Source organism: Thalassophryne amazonica, chromosome 7, assembly GCF_902500255.1.
Source record: "Thalassophryne amazonica chromosome 7, fThaAma1.1, whole genome shotgun sequence".
Lineage (NCBI taxonomy): Eukaryota > Metazoa > Chordata > Actinopteri > Batrachoidiformes > Batrachoididae > Thalassophryne > Thalassophryne amazonica.
The window spans coordinates 11,696,658-11,722,413 of NC_047109.1; the positions used below are offsets into that span (position 1 = coordinate 11,696,658).

Here is a 25,756-nt window from a genome sequence, read left to right on the forward strand (position 1 = left end):
GCATCAAGTTCCAGTCACAAATGGGGTAATTTAACTTTGGGCTGGGAAATAATGGAAGCACATTGTGCATTACAGAGGAAATTCAGCTGGGACTAAAGATTGTAAATTTCATCTCTTCCTTCTGTACTGACTACAACATTCCTACCAGCAATAAGCACATTTACATGCACACTATTAAAGCGATCATTGTCTCATTTTTGGAGTTACCACATTATTAAAGAGGAAATATAAATGACATAATGCAACATGCTTTATCACCTTAAGGCCCTTATCGGGTGATGAGAAATCTGATGGTTTTTGACACATATTCCATTTGCTCTGATGCATGTATATTGTTAATGTGATTTCTCTCACTTTTTTATACACCTGAGCTTGTGTAAAAATGTCTTTTCGTTTGTTAACATTATCTTGTCTGGCCACAAGGGCTGCTGGTCTTTTTTTTTATTTTCTCTTCAAGAAAATTTTATCTTGGGGAGGTTAACTCCATCTTTTGTAACTCGAACCAAGTTGCAAAAACAAATACTTTGGTCAGATGCTGCTGATATGCAGTGGTATTTCGTTTACTGTTGTCTAGCAACATTACATTAGTTTAAGGTTAATTTTTCAAAAACAAAAGTGCAAGTTGGAATCTCAACAGAATAGAATAGAGCCTTTATTGTCATTGTACATATGCACACATACGACAAAATTTGTCCTCTGCATTTAACTTGAGTGCTAGCCATTTTCAAAGTTTAGAACATCCCAGTGCCAGGATTTTTTCAGCATTTGAGTGTTTTTTCAAGACCCATAGAAAATTGAGTTCTATGTCCATGTCAACAACAAACATACCACAAGAAAAGAAAAGAGAAGAAAAGAAATTGGCTCGATGACGCGTCTTTGGTGCGGGGCGTTACTATCGGAAAAGACGCGTTTTAGAGTCAGTGGCATCGAGTGAATTAATCCATCCTAATGCATAGAACTGCATACAAATTACTGAAGGAAGACTTCAAAGGAATGAAAGAACTAACATGCAGCACAACGTTTAATGTATAGTAAATGAACTGCATTTATATCTCACATTTCCATCTGAATCAGAACCTCAAAGCAGTTTATACCACTAGACCATCACCTCCCATATCTATCTATCTATCTATCTATCTATCTATCTATCTATCTATCTATCTATCTATCTATCTATCTATCTATCTATCTATCTATCTATCTATCTATCTATCTATCTATCTATCTATCTATCTATCTATCTATCTATCTATCTATCTGTCTGTCTGTCTGTCTGTCTGTCTGTCTGTCTGTCTGTCTGTCTGTCTGTCTGTCTGTCTGTCTGTCTGTCTGTCTGTCTGTCATTTGTGTGTCATATTATGTTAGATCATATTAAAATATGATCTTTTTTTGTAGACTCTGACTCTGACAAAAAACTAACAAAAAAACAATAAAACTCCATTAATGAATTTTCTGTCTGAATATTCAATATAATCTTGATAGGAAGTGTAGAAAATAACAGTTTGATGTCACAAACCTGGAAAGAAATCCAGCTAACAGACTAAATCATGTAAACCTGTTTTTTTTTTCAATTGTCACATTGCTAAAGTGCATGTAAACATGTCAAATCAGATTATTACCATTACTTGATTATTCCCACTTATCGGGATTATTGTGGTCATGAAAATGTACTCAGTTGGAGATTTTCCCCCATTTTCAGTATCCAAAAGGTAATTTTTTCCTGTATCCCTTCCTGCTCGCTGTGATCACATACCTCTCCAATAGAGTCAGCGCCTTGGAGTGTGTGCCGAGTTCGTGCCTGAGCTGTCTGTTCAGTTGGGAAGATTCCGCTTAGCAGGAGGCAATTCCGTCTGTCTCGGCCTGAAGAGATAATGAAACGAGGATCTAGCGCACCAGCATGTTGCATCCACAGGACCAGAATGTGCTTGTCATGTCTCCAAAGCTGTGTGCCTATGTGCCTGTGTAGATACGCACGTCTGGTTTTCAGATTAAGCCAGACAGTGATCAAGAGATGGGCCCGTGTCCTTATTGAACCATCAGCATTACGAATCTAGTCCCCCGCGCCTGATACAGTAATAGCGATCGATTCTGATTTGCCAGCATATTAAATCGCCTCAGCCAGGTCTAACACGTCAGTTCAGACCTGAGCGGGACTGAGGTGATCTGTTTGGCGTTGGACCTGCCTCTCTAGCGAGCATCTCACAGACCTCCCTGTTTGTTCCTGCTCAGTTGATTTATACTCTGTCAGGCCATATGTGCTGCACGCAGGACGTAGTATCAGTCAAGAGCCAGGCCGTTGTCAGCCTCGAGACGGTTTGGAGATCATGAAAGTGTCGTGTGTCGTTATATCATTTTTCTCTGCGCTCCACAGGTGTGTGTCCAATTGCATATGAGAGGGAGCCAACCATAATCTCTGTAGTAGACCTCTATGCCTTCCTAAGTAGATAATAGATCAATTTTCTCATTTTTAGGTTATTTCATTTTAATGTGCATTTAACAACATGGTCTCAACACTCTTTTTACCCGACCAAAGCTCTGGCAGGCGAGCGTGTTCCACAATCCAAGCCAGGTTACAGTCATGGCTGTTCAGGACACAGTGGAAGACCTCTGGGCTCTTAGCCCACACTAATCTGGATCATACAGATACACCAGAGAGCCCACAGGGGTTGGAGTCCAAATTAATCATTCTGAACAGATAATTGTCTGGTATTTTGTCACCCAGCCCAAGTTATTTGTGTATAGCGGGTCATATTGAATCAAGCCTGACAGAGAAAGTGTCTGATCTGGTCGTATATATCTCAGTGCTGGAAAATGAATGGAAATTTGGAAAGGGCAGGGAAATATAGGAAGTAAATAGATGATTGAACCCGTGATTGTATCCTAAAAGGAGTCTGGGAAAAAAGAGAGGGAGTGCTAACATTACGGGTTAAAAAACTGCTGAAGCAGGTAGGCGAGCGGCTGTCTGATCGCAGAGCAGACGAGCAGTAAGCAGGAGGTGAGCGATAGTATTAAGCTCTCTAGGTGGCTGTTTCCTGTCCGGTAGGAAGTCCAGAGATTATGAAGCCAGGTCTCCTTCAGCAACCGTGCACCCCCAGGATAGGACAGCCGGTGACAGTTCACCCTTATTCGCTTGGAGGAGCAGCTCACGCAAATTGGAGCTGATGTTTTCCAGCTGTGCAGCAAATGGCTGTGAGTGAGGGATGACTGGATGGGAGCAAAGAAACAGAGAGAAAAGCGAGGGATGATGGGAGAGAGGTAGATTGGTGGTAGTGGTGGACTGGAAGAGGGAGGAGTTTGTAACACGATGTTCATACATGATACTGGTTTGTATCATAATCGTATAATATAAAACTTTTAACACAGGAAGACAGTGACACACTCACAGCTGTGCGCGGTTATATGTGCGTCTTTAAACCGGCTCCATGTTGAACTCTTGGTGTTCTGGTGGGGAGTAATCCAGGTGAAGGGGGGGCAAAATGGGTGAGGGTGTAGATTAAAAGAAACCACGCAGATGTTGTTGAATCATTTCCATTGTGTGAAGCGTTTGCCATAAATGTGCTGTGCAGGATTTGGCATTCTAAACAACCGTAATAATAATCTTTGTGTGTGTGTGCGCACGTGTGTGTGTGTTTGCATGTGCACACTTCTATACAGTATCTATCGTTGTGAGGACCAATTCGTTATACCTTTAGAGAGGGCAGTTTTAAAAAATGGAACATTTTGACCAATGTTCTTTTCAAAGTTCTTCAAAGTGCTTGTTGAAACTTATAATAATAATACTAGTAATAATTATTTCCTTTATTTGTCACTATACATATATACAATGAAATTTGTTCTCTGCATTTAAACATCCTAATTACAATTAGACACAATCCAACTACTAGGAGCAGTGGGTAGCCACAGTCCGGCGCCCCGGGACCAAGTCCAGATGTAGGCGCGGCCTTGGTCAGAGGGAGAGTAAGGAGCAGACCCTACATAACCATGTTTTTTGACAGTTGTTACTCTGTATTAGATTTGTAGGTGTGAGTCAGAGTTTTGTTGTATATTTAGTGAAGGTTAGTGTTGGGCTGTAATTGGGAGGCACTGCACTGCTCAACATTTGTGGGTTCTGATTCTGGTTGTCACTGATTCCAGTTGTTAGACTTAAAAGGATAACAATATATATAAGTGTTAAAAAGGTTTTACCAAGTAGTCCATTGTCCAAGCAGGTTTTCAGTGCCACTTAACGGTATGAAACAGTTTCAGTCCAGCCTTAGTGTAGCATGACTTCCACAAAATATATGGTGGCCATCCCCGGGCGCTGGACTGGCTGCCCACTGCTCCTAGTGGTTGGATTGCATCTAACTTTAACTAGGGTGGGTTAAATGCAGAGGACAGATTTTATTGTATATATTTATATATATATGCAGTGACAATAAAGGCTCTTTTGTTAGTGCCACCGTCTCTAAGCCGTACAATAGCTGGTCTCACTGCTGTCTTGTAGACTTTCCCCTTCACTCTAGCAGATATTCTTTGGTCACAAATCACTCCTGCCACTTTTTTCCACCCACTCCTCCCTGCCTGCACTCTCTTCTTCATCTCTCTACCACACTCTCATTACTCTGGACAGTTGTCCCCAAGTATTTAAACTCATCTACTTTCACCACTTCTACTCCCTGTAACTGCATTATTCCACTGGGCTCCCTGTCATTCACACACAAGTACTCAGTCTTGCTCCAACTGACTTTCATTCCCCTGCTCTCCAGAGCATATCTCCACCTTTCCAGGCTAGACTCAACTTGCTATCTAATTTCACCACAGATCACAGTGTCAGCTGCAAACACCATAATCCATGGAGACTCCTGTTTGATCTCATCTGTCAACCTGTCCATCATTGCTGTGAACAAGAAAGGACTCAGAGCTGATCCTTGGTGTAATCCCACCTCCACCTCGAATGAGTCTGGCATTCCAACTGCACATATCACCGCTGTCACACGAACACTTCAGTTTATTAATCCTATTACCTCAACCAATAATTTGCATCACTTTTTACCAAACAACTTTAACTTTTGACCCCTGTACAAACTGAAATTGACCTTTGCCACTTTTTTGCTGTTTTTACAACTTAACTTTATAGAATTTAGTCAAAGATAGTCTGATATATACCTTTTTGTAATCTTTATGATCAGACAATATGATTGAAGCATTTTTAATGTTTGACCCCTGTGTAATTTTTCATTCACTGGCTACAATTGTCACCCTGGGATGGTCATCATACATTTTTGTGTAGGTCATGGTACACTGAGGCTGGATCATAAGTGTCATTTAGTCCCCAACACTGGGAGGTCCAGGCTTTTCTCTTCTACCTGTAAAGCCCACGGAGAGTCAAATGACCCCAAGATCCCCCGTGGAGAGCTACTTCTGTTATGTACTGTTCTGTACTTCTGTTATGTAAACAAGGAAATCTCAGAACACCTCACTCAGACGCCCAGACTTGGCTAGCCACATTCTTGTGTTTGCATATTTGCTGTCTGTGTGCTTGCTTAGCTGAAAGGGCTACTGATTTGTGCTTAGGTGGATAAATAACTTTACCCTGGGTGATAGATGAAATTTTGTTTTCTGAATTGTATTGAAATGCGATAGGTATACTTGTGGCAAATGCAGAAAAGACCTTCCATGGCAGTGTGGGGAATGTTAGTCATTGTGAGTGACTGTAACCTGTACCTATTGTATATATTTTGGATTTCTGGTGTGTTTTTTGGTACATTTTGGTACATTTCAATAAAATCCAGAAAACAAAGTTTTCTTTTGGTGTGTTTTTTGGTACATTTCAGCAGCCCTTTCAGCTAAGCAGGCACACAGACAGCAAATATGCAAACACAAGAATGTGGCAAGCCAAGTCAGCCCCTCCCCTGAGGTGTTCTGAGACTTCCTTGTTTACATAACAGAAGTAGCTCTCCACAGGGGATCTTGGGGTCATTTGACTCTCCTGTGGGCCTTAGAGGTAGATTGGTCATTTGACCAGTGCTTGGCCTTGTGTGTGTTAAGTGGTACTGATTAGATCAAACTTGACCACTGGCTTATGGACTAAATGGCTTGTGTCTCAGGACTTATACGAGGTCTGTGAGAAACGTATCGGACCTTTTTATTTTTTTCAAAAACCATATGGATTTGAATCACGTGTGATTGCATCAGCCAAGCTTCAACCTTGCGTCATTTGCCTGTGAGCAGGCTTTGTGTGAGCAGTGGTCCACCCCTCTTGTCTGATTTTTATTTCGAATAAATGTCTGAACGATTTGGAGGTTTGCTGCATCATTTTTTTTCCAGAAACTGTGAGAGACCTCCAGGTGGACACCGTTCGGAAAAATTAATATGGCTTTCAGGGACGATTTTATGGGGATTATACAGATTAAGGAGTGTTACTGCTGCTTTAAGGACGGCCCACAACTAATGAGAGCGTGGCATGCTCCCAGCGCCGATCGACATGCTCAGACCCCGCTGAAACAACCAGATCATTTCCAGCATGAAAGCTTTGTTGATCCGGGACCTCATCTGACTTTCACAAAAAGGCAGGAGACGTGGACATCAGCACTTTTTCGGCACATTCCACTGTTACAGGAGTTTTTTTCATGGAAAGAAAAGTGGAGGGACGCTCCACGGAGCCATTCATTACGCGGGACAGGACAGCTTTCAGGTGGATTTCAGATGGATTCCGGTTTCTTTTCAGTCGTGTGATTATCCGATTGTGATTGTGCATGAGCTGGACATGCCCCAACATGTCCTGGAAGGCTTCATCACGGCGTTGCTTTGCGCCATGCGGCTCCACCGCGATGCGCGGAACTCCTCCACATGTCTGTCTTAATGTGCCAAAAATGTGCTGATGTCCACGTCTTTTCACAATTCCTGTGCTAGTCAGACGACATACCGGATCAAGACAGCGTCCAGTTTAGAAATGAACGGCACATTCCACTGTTACAGGAGTTTTTGTCATGGAAAGAGGAGCGGCAAACGCTGTTCCTGCATGGTACAAATCAAATCAAATCAATTTTATTTATATAGCGCCAAATCACAACAAACAGCTGCCCCAAGGCGCTTTATATTGTAAGGCAAGGCCATACAATAATTACGGAAAAACCCCAACGGTCAAAACGACCCCCTGTGAGCAAGCACTTGGCGACAGTGGGAAGGAAAAACTCCCTTTTAACAGGAAGAAACCTCCAGCAGAACCAGGCTCAGGGAGGGGCAGTCTTCTGCTGGGACTGGTTGGGGCTGAGGGGAGAGAATCAAGAAAAAGACATGCTGTGGAAGAGAGCAGAGATCAATCACTAATGATTAAATGCAGAGTGGTGCATACAGAGCAAAAAGAGAAAGAAACACTCAGTGCATCATGGGAACCCCCCAGCAGTCTAAGTCTATAGCAGCATAACTAAGGGATGGTTCAGGGTCACCTGATCCAGCCCTAACTATAAGCTTTAGCAAAAAGGAAAGTTTTAAGCCTAATCTTAAAAGTAGAGAGGGTGTCTGTCTCCCTGATCTGAATTGGGAGCTGGTTCCAGAGGAGAGGAGCCTGAAAGCTAAAGGCTCTGCCTCCCATTCTGCTCTTACAAACCCTAGGAACTACAAGTAAGCCTGCAGTCTGAGAGCGAGCGCTCTATTGAGGTGATATGGTACTATGAGGTCCCTAAGATAAGATGGGACCTGATTATTCAAAACCTTATAAGTAAGAAGAAGAATTTTAAATTCTATTCTAGAATTAACAGGAAGCCAATGAAGAGAGGCCAATATGGGTGAGATATGCTCTCTCCTTCTAGTCCCTGTCAGTACTCTAACTGCAGCATTTTGAATTAACTGAAGGCTTTTCAGGGAACGTTTAGGACAACCTGATAATAATGAATTACAATAGTCCAGCCTAGAAGAAGTAAATGCATGAATTAGTTTTTCAGCATCTCTCTGAGACAAGACCTTTCTAATTTTAGAGATATTGCGCAAATGCAAAAAAGCAGTCCTACATATTTGTTTAATATGCGCATTGAATGACATATCCTGATCAAAAATGACTCCAAGATTTCTCACAGTATTACTAGAGGTCAGGGTAATGCCATCCAGAGTAAGGATCTGGTTAGACACCATGTTTCTAAGATTTTGTGGGGCCAAGTACAATAACTTCAGTTTTATCTGAGTTTAAAAGCAGGAAATTAGAGGTCATCCATGTCTTTAAGACAATCCTGCAGTTTAGCTAATTGGTGTGTGTCCTGGCTTCATGGATAGATAAAGCTGGGTATCATCTGCGTAACAATGAAAATTTAAACAATGCTGTCTAATAATACTGCCTAAGCGAAACATGTATAAAGTGAATAAAATTGGTCCTAGCACAGAACCTTGTGGAACTCCATAATTAACCTTAGTCTGTGAAGAAGATTCATGAACAAATTGTAATCTATTAGACAAATATGATTCAAACCACCGCAGCGCAGTGCCTTTAATACCTATGGCATGCTCTAATCTCTGTAATAAAATTTTATGGTCAACAGTATCAAAAGCAGCACTGAGGTCTAACAGAACAAGCACAGAGATGAGTCCACTGTCCGAGGCCATAAGAAGATCATTTGTAACCTTCACTAATGCTGTTTCTGTACTATGATGGATTCTAAAACCTGACTGAAACTCTTCAAATAGACCATTCCTCTGGAGATGATCAGTTAGCTGTTTTACAACTACCCTTTCAAGAATTTTTCAGAGAAAAGGAAGGTTGGAGATTGGCCTATAATTAGCTAAGATAGCTGGGTCAAGTGATGGCTTTTTAAGTAATGGTTTAATTACTGCCACCTTAAAAGCCTGTGGTACATAGCCAACTAATAAAGATAGATTGATCATATTTAAGATCGAAGCATTAATTAATGGTAGGGCTTCCTTGAGCAGCCTGGTAGGAATGGGGTCTAATAGACATGTTGATGGTTTGGAGAAAGTAACTAATGAAAATAACTCAAACAGAACAATCGGAGAGAAAGAGTCTAACCAAATACCGGCATCACTGAAAGCAGCCAAAGATAACGATATGTCTTTGGGATGGTTATGAGTAATTTTTTCTCTAATAGTTAGAATTTTATTAGCAAAGAAAGTCATGATGTCATTACTAGTTAAAGTTAAAGGAATACTCGGCTCAATAGAGCTCTGACTCTTTGTCAGCCTGGCTACAGTGCTGAAAAGAAACCTGGGGTTGTTCTTATTTTCTTCAATTAGTGATGAGTAGTAAGATGTCCTAGCTTTACGGAGGGCTTTTTATAGAGCAACAGACTCTTTTTCCAGGCTAAGTGAAGATCTTCTAAATTAGTGAGACGCCATTTCCTCTCCAACTTACGGGTTATCTGCTTTAAGCTGCGAGTTTGTGAGTTATACCACGGAGTCAGGCACTTCTGATTTAATGCTCTCTTTTTCAGAGGAGCTACAGCATCCAAAGTTGTCTTCAATGAGGATGTAAAACTATTGACGAGATACTCTATCTCACTCACAGAGTTTAGGTAGCTACTCTGCACTGTGTTGGTATATGGCATTAAAGAACATAAAGAAGGAATCATATCCTTAAACCTAGTTAACCTAGGTACACTATCCTGACAACACTTGCAGACACCTGTGCAGTACAATCTTCCTTTCTTGCATATGCATGTTTGCGAAGAACATCCTGTTGTGCAGGAACAAGTTTGTCTAGGTTTTAGTATCCCATCCTGCAGTACCCATCTAGAGGACACAGGTGATGGAAGGATTGGGTGTGCCAGGACAGCCTGCCTTCACAAGTTGGCTTAAGAGTGACCTCTCTGAATATGAAACTGCAAGGCATCAGTTGTTGGTAGGAACCTCTGGTGACTTCAACTTACAGAAAAGAGTAACTCTTGCCTCATCACAGCTGTCAGTTTCAGATACACCATACATTCTGCAAACAAATCCTTCGGCATCCTTGAGGATTTGTTTACTCAGAACACCAGATCTTGCAACAGGGAATAATCCTTGATGAACAGTTTCTATGCTGTCTTTTTGCTGTGTCCCAAAAAGTAAGACACTGTATCACAGCCAGACAGTCCATGGAAGGGGATCACTGTCTCCAAAAGTGGAACTGTGCCAGACAGCTTCTCAATGACATCATGGATAGGGATGTACTTGGGCTTCTTTGGGGTTCTTGCTTTCATCCACAATTTGTTGCATGCCATCTTCTCAAAATCAGCAAGTCAACAAGATCAGTACCTCTGTGTCACGTGCAGAGACCACAACACTGTGTGCAGTGGTATGCAAACAGTGCAAAATAGTACATGTATCTGTTTTTTCGTGTACTGCCTAAAGCAACTGAGTGTTCATGCAAGGATCAGAGGCCCGCACTTCATCCTCTCTGGTAATCCTCCAGAAACAATCAGTGTCTTGTCTGCTGGTGGATTGTCCAGAAGATGATCAGAGAGAAAGTTAATAAGGTCACTTGTGTTTTCTGGTAAGGACAGAACGCTTCCAAACCTGATATTTTTAAAACATGACCATTATCTGCTGCTTGCCTCAGCTCCTTTACAGGCCACACCATTGCTAAGTCAGACTGCTTGCCTTGTTTTTTGTTTTTTGTTTGCTTTTAATGTCTCTCTTAAAAACTTTTTAAGGCAATTTGGGTGGCACTTCCCAGCTGCAATGAGATCCCCTATTCCAGCAACACGTATGCACATCTGCCGTTCATTCTTTGCTGCTTCTAGGATATTGTCACTCATATTCATGGTCAATATTGAACCCAGTTTTTGCTTGTAACTGCTTTCCTGACAGAAAATACAAGCATTCCAGTTTACCAGACAAATCGACTGCATAAGCCAGGTGTTGATGGCATGGGTGGCTGATCTGGGCAGTGTTTCTTATGGGCTGTTGATGACATTTCTGTGGAGCTGTCTCTCCTTTGCAAGCACTTTATGTTCCCTTTGTCTGTATAATCAGAGTAGCTGGTTTCATGCAACACAAGTGATAACGGTTCCCCTGAATCAGCTGGCAATATCGATAGCAATCTGTCGGTGACATCCCTGTATTTCTCACCCCTCAACTTTTGTCTTGCTCTCATAGCTTCTCTGATTGAGGAGATGCCCTGCGGGGTGGAATCAAACAGTCCAACCTTAGATCTTGTTTCTTGGCAGAAGATGGACATCTCCGTGCACACTGTGGTCATACACTTCAGGCTGGCAAATGGTTCCATGCTCTTCTGGAAGAGGACATTGAAAAATTTATTAGATAAATGTTTGATATGAGGGATTTTATGCCATAAAATAGAAATATACAATAATCCTGACATTAGACGCCAATTGCAAACTGAAGTACAGCATGATACAGGAAGTATTGATCATCAGTGTGTGTGACAGGTCTCAGCTACTTTATATTTATTGCATCAAATTATGTGTAATGTTTATAAATGGAAAATGTTAATACTTTATAATACAAATATATCCAGTCATGTTTTCAAAATGGGTAAAAAGCTTATACAGGTCTTCTTCTTACAGTATCTTCTGGAAATCTAGTTAAAATTGATGATTGATCACTTGAAATCAAATCAAATCAAATTGATTTGGGACATGTTGAAATGACAGCAAACACCTGCTGATGAAGGAATGATCACAGACCAGGAAGAAGAAATGTGTCATTTAAGAGAAGAGAACAAAAGAGACATGCAGCCGTTGGTGGTGGTTAAAGAAGAAACTCTCCCTGAACACCAGGAATGGAATCTGAGTGTTGACCAGGAGGACATTAAAGAAGAAGAGAAGCTGTGGATAAGTCAGCAGGGAGAGCAGCTTCAGCAGCTGGAGGAGGCAGATCTCACCAAGTTAGGTTTCACTGCCGTCCCTGTGAAGAGTGAAAATGATGAAAAACCAGAGTCATCACAGCTTCATCAAAGCCCAAGTGATGAGAGCACAGAGGCTGAACCTGTAGCCAGAAGCTCATCTGTACACAGAACACTGACAGCAGAAGCTGATGGAGAGGACGATGGAGGACCACAACCAGCCAGCAACTCGGGTCCAAACAGTCATTTACAACCACATACCAGTGGCAGGAGTTCAGACAGTTCTGAAACTGAACAGAAGAACACTCAGCTGGATAATCCACCAGATCAGCATAGTTCTGATCCTGGACTCCAGCAACAACAGCATCAATGGGCCAAAAGAAACAAGCGAAATTACACCACAGTTAATTGGACCATTGAAGAGAAAAAAAAGATCTTTCACTGCTTCACTTACTCAAGGCATGAGAAGTGGGGCAGAAAGAAAAAAAGCAGTATTTGAGGAACGCAAGTGCTCAAAATAGATCTAATATCATCTTTGAAATTCTGCAGTGATAGATGATTAGCACTGGCATTTGGGGTGGTTATTGCGTGGTTATGGATGAAATGCGAGTCTTTCACAAAAAATATACGTAATCTACAAGTCAACACCTTTAAATAGTTCTAATAATGTAGTGAAGAATGAAAAGACACCTATTAAGAAACCAAAGATACCAGGAGGGCTTCTGAACATATAAGAATTGTATTCCTTGGCTTTGAAAATGTGATTATCAGCAGCCATTTTGTTTTTCACTGATTTGAGACCTTAAATGGCAAAATTGAGTGTGACAGACAAAAAGAAAAAAAAAAAATCAGATTCAGCACTACACAACCCTTTGGGAAAAGTGTCTGTCTGCTTTTCCTCAAAAATGCCTCCAGAGTTCACTTTTGGTGATAATGGGCCTAGTCTAACAAGATTCCATGACACAAATGAATATGGAAAAGACACTTTAGAGGAGGTGCCCGACACCGGCATTGGAGAACAGCTAATCAAATGCCTTTGTCATTGGTGATCCTGAGTAAAATGAGATCACTTAAGAACATTGTAATAAAGCTTAGCTAAAATACAGGAAATAAACAATGAATTTGAGGAGAAATTGACAATACGAGTGGAATTAATTACTTAAGAAGGAAAGGCCAAACTCTAGAAATATGTAGGCTTTGATAAGTGTTCCAGGTTTTAAATAAGTAGAAAATGCTTGTTTTTAGATCAGTTTACTTGAGGTCAGACTTGCTCCAGCAAAATAATTATTGAGTATTAATAAATCTTAATTCTTTTTTTTTTTTTTTTGCATTATTAATTTTAGCACACTGACAAATGGAATAGAGGAATTCATGTCTCTCCCATAGTTTGTGTTGACTATGATGCATCTCGCTCACATTGTGTTTTTAATCATAATCCCTAGCCCTTTTTAGCACTTATGGCCCAAGTGGGACTCTAGCCGTACCCTAAAAGTTGATCTTCTAATACACCTTGTAATGCAAAGTGTATTAGAAGATTACTGTACTGTATTTTCTGGACTATAAAGCCCCCATCACACATAGCTAGAATGTGCAGGAACCAGCCCGACACAGCAAATATTGCCATAATCCGAAGCAGTCAGGAGGAAATGAGGCGTTGTCAGCCGCGTCAGAACATATCCGGATTACCTCGTCCACACCTGCACGATGGCATCCAAAGCACATGTAGATAACAGGCAGATGACACAGACTGCTGTCAGACAGCCATAAAAGGTGCTGAAGACTGCCCGATGTCCAAACGTCTGGATAGCAAACTTGGGACTGGAGCACTGTGTTCCTCACGTGCACATCCATGTGGATGCATTATTATACGTGGCACGTGCAGGTCATACTGACAGGCTGTGCCATGCCATTTCCATCTCAAGGTTCCCTCGTATGCGCTTAAATCATTTTCGATCCTGTTTTCCGCCATCAGAATATGTAAATTGCGGTCAAATGGTCCTCAGATTACACATGGACCGCTGTTGAGATAGGACACCCAGGAGAGTTTTGAACAAGTGCATCACACTTGGGGCTGCCGGCTGATTTTGACCAACTGTGTGGACTTCCACAGATGGCTGTCAGAATGTTTTGGAACTGAAATCCGTCACTTTTTGGATGTGTGCCGATTCGTCATTCTAACACCATTCTGCATGATTCTGGCTATGTGTGACGGGGATATAAGTCACATTTATTTTTGAAACTAATATTTCACAAAAATTCAATTAAAAAAACATTTGTGACAATTTGGAAATGCTATTTAGTCAAACACTAGCCTAAAGTACATAGGCTAAATATCTTTAATGTTGTGATTCTTGTTTTCATTGTACTGAAAATGTACCAAACTGTGATTTCTTTGTATGTTACACCCCTGTTTTTGACATACAAATCAATTCAGAATATAAGTTGCAAGACCACGACTTGTAGTACGGAAAATGCAGTACATTCTTTCATTTATTAATTTTCTACACCCGCTTACACCATTCAAGAGTCAGGGGGCCAGGGTGCACCCTGGACAGGATGCCAGACTGTTGCACGGAGGAAATACAGTTCATACAATTTTGAAACAAGATCAGTGTTTAGTTTAAAACAATGTACTTTTGACTGTTACCTTAAAGTTGGGCTTCTAGTGTAGAAATAATGAATGTTTATGAGTTCAATGGTATGAATATTTCACGAGGTGAGATTTGCCTCGTTGAAAGCCACATTTCAGCTTTCACCAAATTAAATATTCATTCCACTGGAAGAATGAAAAACATTTATTTGTTTTATGTATCGGCTAAAACAGATCCATGTCATTTGATATTTTATTAATTTTTAAACAGCAAAAAGGGACTTACATTTTTGTGTTCCACTGGTGCTTAACAGTCCAACACAAACTTTAAATTGGAGTTCAAAGTTGTGACGCTGTAGTCCATGATGCCATACACTGACTTTGTTTACTTCCTCCCAAAAAATGACTTTGTGGAGTTCCTCAGTCCAGTGAAAAATCACATCAGAAATTTGCCCAGCTTTTCATCCTAACAGCTCTTCATGCCTCCAGATGGCTTATGGCATAGTGGATTTGTTTTTTTGTTTTACAAGAATTTGCAGCGTCAATTAGCTCCTTCAAATCGTCGTCCGCCAGCAAAACAAACTTCGCTATGTTTAGCTAAGCGCCGCCCCCGGTAGTGTGAGCATGCACAGTGGTCTGGGCGTGCAATAGCACATTTTATATAGCTCCAAAATTGCACGTTAAAAAACTATTGCACAGTCGACGAAACACAATGGTGAATGGTATGAATAATCCATATCACGTGACATACAACCCACCAATCATATGACAAGGATCCACTCAGCCATTATATAATACAAGATAATCCTTATATACTAAAAAGAAGACAGCTGTGATTTTGACTCTTTAACATGATTATTTTAGATGATTATACTTGCTTCGATCTGTAGTTTTTGCAGTGAATAAGATAATATAAATACATAAGAGTTATAGCAAGGGGACATTTTGAGTATTGAGTCCTGTGTTATGCTTTTTACTGAAGCATTGTTACACTCAGAGATTCCCGACCCCCTGGTTGACGTACAAGGTTCCCGACTTATCCGCTGTGAGAGAAGTCAGCTGTAGAGGAAGAGCACAGGAGGCAGGTTTGGCTTGATTATTAATGACAAGTGGTGTAGACTGTACATGGTCCTGGGAGCAGTCTCAGGCCGTCGTACAGGGTTCCTGCAGATCTTTAAAAAGTCTTAGAAGGCATTGAATGTGTTAATTTAAAAATAAGGCATTAATTGGTATTAAAATGTTTTAAATCAGTCTTTCAAAAGTCTTGAAAATTCCAAGACATGGGAAGTAGGATTTTATTTATTGCAATTAAAAATACTAGATATGGCAATATCTGTTTTTTTTGTTGTTGTAATAATTCAGTGAAAGTCACTAATGATACAACGCAAAGTGAAATAGCAAAAGCAACAAATCTTTTTTTCTTGCTGGAACGCTCAGAGCAGAGAGGCTTTCAACTAACTTGATGAAAGTCAAGCCATTTACTATATTTTCTGGAGTATAAGTTGTGTTTTTTTCCTAGTTTGGGAGAACCTGTGATTTATACATCAGTGCAGCTTATACAACCCCTGGCAAAAATTATGGAATCACCGGCCTCGGAGGATGTTCATTCAGGTGTTTAATTTTGTAGAAAAAAAGCAGATCACAGACATGACACAAAACTAAAGTCATTTCAAATGGCAACTTCCTGGCTTTAAGAAACACTATAAGAAATCAAGAAAAAAAATTGTGGCAGTCAGTAACGGTTACTTTTTTAGACCAAGCAGAGGGAAAAAAATATGGAATCACTCAATTCTGAGGAAAAAATTATGGAATCATGAAAAACAAAAGAACGCTCCAACACATCACTAGTATTTTGTTGCACCACCTCTGGCTTTTATAACAGCTTGCAGTCTCTGAGGCATGGACTTAATGAGTGACAAACAGTACTCTTCATCAATCTGGCTCCAACTTTCTCTGATTGTTGTTGCCAGATCAGCTTTGCAGGTTGGAGCCTTGTCATAGACAATTTTCTTCAACTTCCACCAAAGATTTTCAATTGGATTAAGATCCGGACTGTTTGCAGGCCATGACATTGACCCTATGTGTCTTTTTGCAAGGAATGTTTTCACAGTTTTTGCTCTATGGCAAGATGCATTATCATCTTGAAAAATGATCATCCCCAAACATCCTTTCAATTGATGGGATAAGAAAAGTGTCCAAAATATCAGCGTAAACTTGTGCATTTATTGATGATGTAATGACAGCCATCTCCCCAGTGCCTTTACCTGACATGCAGCCCCATATCATCAATGACTGTGGAAATTTACATGTTCTCTTCAGGCAGTCATCTTTATAAATCTCATTGGAACGGCACCAAACAAAAGTTCCAGCATCATCACCTTGCCCAATGCAGATTCGAGATTCATCACTGAATATGACTTTCATCCAGTCATCCACAGTCCACGATTGCTATTCCTTAGCCCATTGTAACCTTGTTTTTTTCTGTTTAGGTGTTAATGATGGCTTTCGTTTAGCTTTTCTGTATGTCAATCCCATTTCCTTTAGGCGGTTTCTTACAGTTCGGTCACAGACGTTGAGTCCAGTTTCCTCCCATTCGTTCCTCATTTGTTTTGTTGTGCATTTTCGATTTTTGAGACATATTGCTTTAAGTTTTCTGTCTTGACACTTTGATGTGTTCCTTGGTCTACCAGTATGTTTGCCTTTAACAACCTTCCCATGTTGTTTGTATTTGGTCCAGAGTTTAGACACAGCTGACTGTGAACAACCAACATCTTTTGCAACATTGCGTGATGATTTACCCTCTTTTAAGAGTTTGATAATCCTCTCCTTTGTTTCAATTGACATCTCTCGTGTTGGAGCCATTATTCATGTCAGTCCACTTGGTGCAACAGCTCTCCAAGGTGTGATCACTCCTTTTTAGATGCAGCCAGAAAGTTGCCATTTGAGATGACTTTAGTTTTGTGTCATGTCTGTGATCTGCTTTTTTTCTACAAAATTAAACAACTGAATGAACATCCTCCGAGGCCGGTGATTCCATAATTTTTGCCAGAGGTTGTATACCAAAAAAAAAAAAAAAATAGAAATTTGTTCTTAATAATAATAGTTACAGGACCTTCCCAGGAATCAAAGTATTACAGAAAATAAACTCTCATAATAAAATACTAAATGCTAATTATAAAAGTTTACACTACAACAATGCACAAAAAAACAATGTAAAGAGCTGATAATACAGAAAAAATGTACCAGTTATACTCCAGTGCAACATATAGGTTTTTCCTCTTCAAGAGGAATTTTTTAAACAGGTGTGACGTATACCCTGGAAAATATGATATATGGGCAGCACAGTGGCTTAGTGTTTAGCACAGTTGCCTCACAGCAAGAAGGTTATGGGATCGATTCCCGCCTGTGGCCTTTCTATGTGGAGTTTGCATGTTCTCCCCGTGTTTGTGTGAGCTCCCTCCCGGTGCTCTGGTTTCCTGCCACATCCAAAGACATGCAAGTTAGGTGAATTGGAAACTTAAAAAAAATTGTCCAGGTCTCCCTTGTAAAAGAGATCTCGATCTCAATGGAACTAGCTTGGTTCAACAAAGTTTAATTAAAAATAAATAAAACATTACTCCCCCCCCTTGATTTTTTGTTATTGTAACATTGGGCCTAAATTTTATTCTAGCTGCCATTAAAAAAAAAAGTCTTAAATCTATCTTCCTCAGCCAGGGTGTGGACAGATGACAGCATGGAGGTACTGCAAGTCTGTTCCTTGTGCACAGATTTGGATATCCTGTCTGGGGAGATGAACCTGAACTAGGCTACAGAATTTACTGCAGATTATATAAAATTTGGTGTTGTCACCAATTCCAGTAATATCAGTATGACAACTCCTTAAATTCCTTACTGGCCCCTTTCACAACAGTCAAATTAGTCCAAGGCGTCCAAGTTAAGCTTAGCATTATGTGTGTCTCCAGACCAGGGCAGGGCTGGCACGCCGGCCACTATGAAGGACCCGTTCTGCAGTGCAAGGAGACAGCGGTGGTGAGCAGCCATAGCAGCTTTAGGCCACTATTTGTTCTACTTCTACCATTCTGCTGCTCCTAATTGAGGTCCTTCATCTCTGCTCACACTGGACAGACATGGAATTCATTCAGAAACATTTGGGGGGGTGTTTTTTAGTTTTTTGCACATTTTAAAATATGCATCAAGACAAACTTCAATTAATAATGAATTCCATGTGCGCCTCCGTTTCTCTCCAGTTTCTTGTGAAATGATTAATGATGTGGGTCTTCCTGTTTTCTGAGATCATAAAGCAGTAGGAATGGTCTTATATTGTGGTCCAATTTGACGCCTGTGACTGTAAAGCAGAATTTGCTGAATTTGATCTAAATAGTGAATAAATTGTATTAAGGATTTAATATTATTAATGTGCTGTATTTTAGATATCTGTTGCAATGTGGAATTATCCGTTGTAACAGTATAAGACCATTCCAAATAATTTTCAGTGTTTGAACTTCTTGCAACTGCCCTTGGTGTTGATCAGTTTGCTCTAAATAATTTTCTTTTTGCTTCATGCATTCCTGTTTTTTTTTTCTTTGTCATCTTCCCTGCTCTTTATCTGTTCCACCTCTTTTCTCCATCTGGCTACTTGCTTTTGCCTTCCCTGTTCCTGTTGTTGTCTTCTCTCTCTCTCTCTCTCTCTCTCTCTCTCTCTCTCTCTCTCTCTCTCTCTCTCTCTCTCTCTCTCTCTCTCCCCCCTCACCTTCAGTGTGGAGGAGGGCATTCTAAGCTCCGCTGGCTCTGGAGGAGTGGTCCTGTCTTGCACTGACAAGCTGAACAGACGCACTGTCCTGGTTCGACCCGTCAGCAAGCAAGACTCTTTCAGCCACTTTTCTGGCTTTTTCCCTCCTGTAAGAATCAAATGTTTCTCTCTTGTAGCTTTTTTATTATTTAATTGTTGTTCAATCTGCTGAACCTCCACCAACAGTGACTTTAAATCCATAATTTGCTTGCTGCTGAGAGGCATTTTGAAAGTTTGTTTTCACAGACATCTTCCCAGTTGACCTTTGCACATCAAACTTTGTACAACCCCAAATCAGACAAAGTTGGGACGGTGTAGAAAATGCAAAATAAAAAACGGCAGTGATTCTTACATTTACTTTGACTTTATTTCATTGCAGACAGTATAAATGCAAGATACTTCATGTTTTGTGTGGTCAATTTCATTTAATTTGTTAATATATATCTTTTCCTGAATTTCACGCCTGCTACACATTCCAAAAACTGTTGTGAAGAGGGCAATTTAAGGCTAGTAATAAGGTGAAAAATTTTAAATAATTATAATATTTTAAAGAGGTGAGATCATCAGGTGATTGTAATCATGATTTGATACAAAAACAGTTTCTACAAAAGGCTGAGTCTTTGAGTAACAATGGACAAAGAATCTCCAGTTTGTCAACAAATGCCCTGGAAAATCATTGAAATGTTTAACAACAATGTTCCTCAAAGAAAGATGGGAAGAGATTTGTATATGTCTCCCTCTACATGGCATGATACCATTAAATGATTCAAAGAATCTGGAGGAATTTCAGTATGTACAGGGCAAGGGTGCATGCCTATGCTTAATTCTGATCTCTTATCCCTCAGGTGGCATTGCATCAAGAATCCTCATTCATCAATAGCTGATACAACCACACGGGCAAGGGATTACTTTGGGAAACCCTTATCAAACACTACAATATACAGTTACCATCACAAATGACACTTAAAACTTTATTGTGCAAAACAGAAGCCTTATGTTAACTTTGTCCAGAAGCTATCAACTTCTCTGGGCTCGGAGGTATCTGGGTTGGACAATCAAATAGTGGAAACATGTATTGTAGTCAAACTAATCAGTAGTCCATATCCTTTTTTGAAAGAAATGGATGCCATGTGCAAAGACAGAAAGAACCATCCAGACTGTTATCAGTAACAAGTCCAAAAGCATCTGTCATGCCAGGGATGTGTCAGTGCCCTTGGCAAAGATAATTTACACTTCTGTGATGGCAGCATCAATGCAGAAAAGTACACTGATATTTTAGAGCAACATATGCTGCCTTCAAGATGACATTTTTTCCAGAGACGCCCATTCATTTTTCAAAAGCACAATGCAAAACCACATTCTGCACACATTAAAAAGGCATGGCTGCAGAAGAACAGGGTAGGGATCCTGGACTGGTCTGCCTGCAGTTCTGACCTGTCCCAAGTAGATAGTGTGTGGAGAATATTGAAACAAATAGTGCTGTTGCACATCTTAAGATGTGCTTGCAGGAAGAATGGGCCAACGTAACACCTGAAACTCTTCATTGCTTGGTGTCCAAATGATAAATCATCTTTTAAGTGTTGTGAGAAGGACTGGCAACATTCCAAAGTGCTAAATGTTTTATCATCTCAGCTGTTTGAAGCTGACCCCACAAAACATGATATATCTTGTGAAATAGAACTGAAAGTAAATGTAAGAATCACTATGGTTTTGTATGTTTTTTTCCATGTTCCACAGTGTTGCAATTTTTCTGATTTGGGTTGTATTTTAAGGATTTATAGATCATTATCAAGATTTCTTTACAGTCACATGGTAGGATTTTCTACATTCAGCATTTCTGTCCACTGTTAATTGAGGTTGTTGCAGAGTTTACGCTGAGGTTATAAAAACAGATCTGCCTCCTTTTAACCAGGCACCAGTTGGTGGTTCTCCCTTTGTAATTACTTTGCAAATTATTTATTGGCTCAAACAGCTGGCTTTTCTGACAAATCGGCAATGTGCTTTCTAATTCATCCTCACATGATAGCTGAAGTCATTTATTGCTTTTCTAATAATTTATGCAACTCATAAAGAGGAACAAATTGCTCCTCCAATATAATCTTTAGCAAATAATAATAAATTGTCTACAGCATTGTTTAGTTTGGCTCTTTTTGAGCTCTAAGCAGGTAACAGTCCTGTTTTCTTTTCTTGGGTGAGGGTTAGTCTTGCAAATTGAAAGGTTGCCATCAACCAAAGCTCATAAATTTCAACTTTAAATATTGGTGTGCCTCTCGAGTGAACATTGGTAAAGGCTAATATGACTTTTGTAATATTTTTGTAATATATTTATTGGACAAATCATTTCTAGAGGAAAGGTTTAATTTCTTTCTGTAATGTTGGTCCATTTTTAAATCAAGATTTTTAAAAAATTGTTTGAATGTGTTTTTCAAAAAGCAAGACTTAATGTTCACCCACGGAATTAGGCCCACACTGTTTCTGTGAATTATCTGTGTCACGATGTCTGTCACCAATATGGGCTCTCCTGTCTTACAAATGGCCAGACAGCGGCTAAGGTCCTGGAGGGTTCTCACCAGCAGCATGGCTTCCTGTCAATCACCTACACCCAGGCCGTCACTAAAAACGTTCGGCACAAACTCACCACCCGGCCCGAGAAGCCTTCACGCAGCAGCAACGCCACGGCCAACCAGCGGCTGACCACTGATCCTCTGGCAGACAGCTCGCCTCTGTACCTAAGAGAAATCCTGCTAACAGCCCAGCCTTTTGATGTAGTTTTGTCCTGTCCCTTGTTGGCCACCGTAGCAGGAGTGTTCCAGGTAGAAAAAGTGGTATATGACCGGCATATTGCCTTAGTAACCACTGTACCATCAGTGGACCAAAATTCAACAAGCTACCTGCTAATAAGTCCTAACTTAGTCACTCACTCATCACTCATCTTCAACCACTTATCCGAGATCAGGTCGCGGGGGCAACAGCTCTAGCAGGGAACCCCAGGCTTCCCTTTTCCGTGTCCTAACTTAGTGCTAAATAAAATTAAATAATGCTAAAATTTCACTCATCAGAATTCCAGAGCACTGACTTCTTTGGTGATCCATTGACACAAGACAGAAATCCATATTATTTTAGATATCTCTAATAAAATACTCAGAAAGGACAAACGGTTGACTCAAGTCAGTCGAGTCAACAACAGCTGGCAGGAACTGCTAGTACACAGGTATGAGTCAGCGTGACCACACCCCTAATTGTTAGTAACTCATCGTCGTGGAAATCCCTCAGTGGTGAGGAAGATTCTCTTAAGAACACTTCCTGGGCAGGATGGTGAACTACAAGCCCAGTCTTGACGCAGACTGTTTTTTACAGACACTGCACATGGTTACTGCTGGAAGCTTCTGCCAGTCAGGATGTTGCTCTCTCTCCTCTTCTCCTCTGTGTTGTTCGTCCACATTTTTTCAAAGTCTTCCACTCCCGTGTGGATCCTTGCTCGTCAGCTGGCTTGGGCCCTCACTTGTTCTTCCCAGGTCTTCCAGTCGATGGAGCAGTTCTTGAGGTTGTGCTTCAGGAGGTCCTTGTAGCGTTTCCTCTGCCCTCCTCTGGATCCCTTTCCTTTCCTCAACTGGGAGTAGAAGATCTGCTTGGGAAGTCGGCTGTCATCCATCCTAACGATGTGACCCACCCACCAAAGCTGGTTCTTGATGATGACGCACCCACTCTAAACGCTGATGTTTGGCTTCACCCAGAACACCGATGTTGGTGCAGTAGTCTTCCCACCTGATGCCTAGGATACTCCTCAGGCAGCATGGTCGGAATCGCTCGAGAGTCTTCAGGTGGCAGCGGTTAGGTGGTCCAGTTCTGAGATCTGTACAGCAGGGTTGGCATGACAACGGCTTTGTAGACAAGGATTTTCTTCTCGTGTCAAATGTCTCTTGTTGAACAGATGGTTGTGAAGCCCGCCAAAGGCAGTTGCTCCACACTAGAGTCAGTGTTGGATCTCACCATCAATGTCTGCATTTGATGACACATGGCTGCCTGGGAAGTGGGTCCTGTTCTGCTGCACTTGTTTGTGCAGTTTTTCAACAGGAAGCTTTAGATTGACCATATTGGGTGGAGACTGATACAGGATCTGTGTCTTCTTCAGGTTGATGTGAAGCCCAAGCTTGGTGTAGGCTTCATCAAAGGTTTCAAGGATTTTCTGAAGACCTTCTTCTGTGAAGGATGAGATGCTGCTGCCGTCGGCATACTGGACGTCCAGGAGCTAAGTGGTGGTGATTTTCTTCTTGGCTCTCTCAGCTCAGGTTGAAGAGCTTTCCATCCATACTCTGCATGATGTCAGTTCATGGTGGCACCTTGTCCTTGATCAGTTGGAGGATTGTTGCCACGAAGATGATGAAGCACATAGGGATGATGATACAGCCCTGCTTTGCTCCCAATTGAAAATTGATGGCTTCAGTTTTTTGAGCCATTTACAAGAACTTTCGCAGACATGTCATCGTCATCTTTTACATTAATCCCACCAGAGTTTGAGAAATGATATTTTGGCAGGCCTGTGTAGGCCCTGAGGCCCATTTGTGCCAGTGCTTATCTCTGGATTCCATATCATCGACCGTAAGAGAGTCTCAGACTCCACCCTGGACACGACACCATTCCCACTCAGGTTACTTCCGCAGCTGAGATCTGTACTCATTTACAGCTGGGTGGACTGAGACAATGTAGATTAAGATTAGACTACATTACATTACCTGTCTTGTCCAAGGACACAGATAGGTAGCATTAGCAACTCAGCTGCCTGCTCTACATTATTATGGCAGTAATTAAACTTAAAGATTCTGAATGATTAAAATTGATATGTTATTAGAGTGACAATAATTAAGAAGAAGAATTTTATTCATAAGGCATTGTCAGGTCAAACATTTCAGCGGAATTTCAGCCAAAAGCATCACACATTTTGGTGTCATTTCACTGACTTCCTGTGTGCAGACACAAAAAGAAGCTCTAATCACTATTATCATTGAACCAAACTTTTAATTATAGATTATTAGTACTTTGGTCACAGTGTCACATTAAACTCTGTTATAATATTTGCCAAACTGTTCTCGCTGAGGTATGGCGCCGGTAATTTTGTGAAAACAATATTCATGATTTTAGAACTATATTGTTACTCATAATTTATATACTTTGCATGATGTGATGATGGCGTTTTAGGCTACCATACCAAGGCGCTACAGAGAGCGAGGGAAGTCTGCAGGTCAGCCAATGAGAAGCCACACGTTAACCTCTCGGTGTCTGCCCCTAATCTACATCAACACCAGTGTGATCAGGGTCTTCTGTCCTGGAGCACAAGACAAACAGCCACCATCAGGTAAGATCACAGTTCCTCAGTTCCTTTGATACTGCTTGATGAGACATATTACATGCAAAGTTATGCATATTTGTTGTACAGGATGAAGTAATGCTATACAAACCCAATTCCAGTGAAGTTGGGACGTTGTGTGAAATGTAAATAAAAACAGAATACACTCATTTGCAAATCCTCTTCAACCTATATTCAGTAGAGTACACATCAAAGACAAGATATTTAATGTTCAAACTAATAGACTTTTTTTTGTTTTTGTGCAAATATTTGCTCATTTTGAAATGGATGCCTACAACACGTTTCAAAAAAGCTGGGACAGGGGCAACAATGCTCAAAGAACACCTGTTTGGAACATTCCACAGGTGAACAGGTTAATTGGAAACAAGTAAGTGTCATGATTAGATATGAAAAGAGCGTCCCCAAAAGGCTCAGCCGTTCACAAGCAAAGATGGGGCGAGGATCACCACTTTGTGAACAACTGCGTGAAAAAATAGTCCAACAGTTTAAGAACAATGTTTCTCAGCATTCAATTGCAAGGAATTTAGAGATTCCATCATCTGCAGTCCATAATATAATCAGAAGATTGAGAGAATCTGGAGAACTTTCTACATGTAAGCAGCAAGGCAGAAAACCAACATTGAAATCCCGTGACCTTCGATCCCTCAGGCGGCACTGCATTAAAAACCGACATCATTGTGTAAAGGATCTTACCGCATGGGCTCACGAACACTTCAGAAAACCATTGTCAGTTAACACAGTTCGTCGCTACATCTACAAGTGCAAGTTAAAACTCTACCATGCAAAGCAACAGCCATACATGAACAACATCCAGAAACGCCGCCACCTTCTCTGGGCTCGAGCTCATTTGAAATGGGCAGACGCAAAGTGGAAAAGTGTGCTGTCTGATGAGTCCACATTTCAAATTGTTTTTGGAAATCATGGATGACCATCCAGATTGTTACCAGCACAAAATTCAAAAGCCAGCATCTGTGATGGTATGGGGTGTGTTAGTGCCCATGGCATGGACAACTTACACATCTGTGATGGCACCATCAATGCTGAACAGTACATCCAGGTTTTGGAGCAGCACATGCTGCCATCCAAGCAACGTCTTTTTCAGGGACATCCCTGCTTATTTCAGCAGGACAATGCCAAACCACATTCTGCACGTGTTACAACACCGTGGCTTCATAGTGAAAGAGTGCAGGTACTAGACTGGCCTGCCTGCAGTCTAGACCTGTCACCCATTGAAAATGTGTGGCA

General features: G+C 40.9%; 1 protein-coding gene across 1 annotated transcript in view; it reads left to right on the forward strand.

The window, feature by feature from the left end:
- LOC117513625 (vacuolar protein sorting-associated protein 13B-like) overlaps positions 1-25,756 on the forward strand; it is a 1,146,044-nt gene that overhangs the window by 574,669 nt on the left and 545,619 nt on the right. Inside the window, 3 exon segments of the mRNA XM_034173849.1 lie at positions 19,114-19,255; positions 21,687-21,959; positions 24,343-24,499. Of these exon segments, the coding sequence (XP_034029740.1) occupies positions 19,114-19,255; positions 21,687-21,959; positions 24,343-24,499 (572 nt within the window).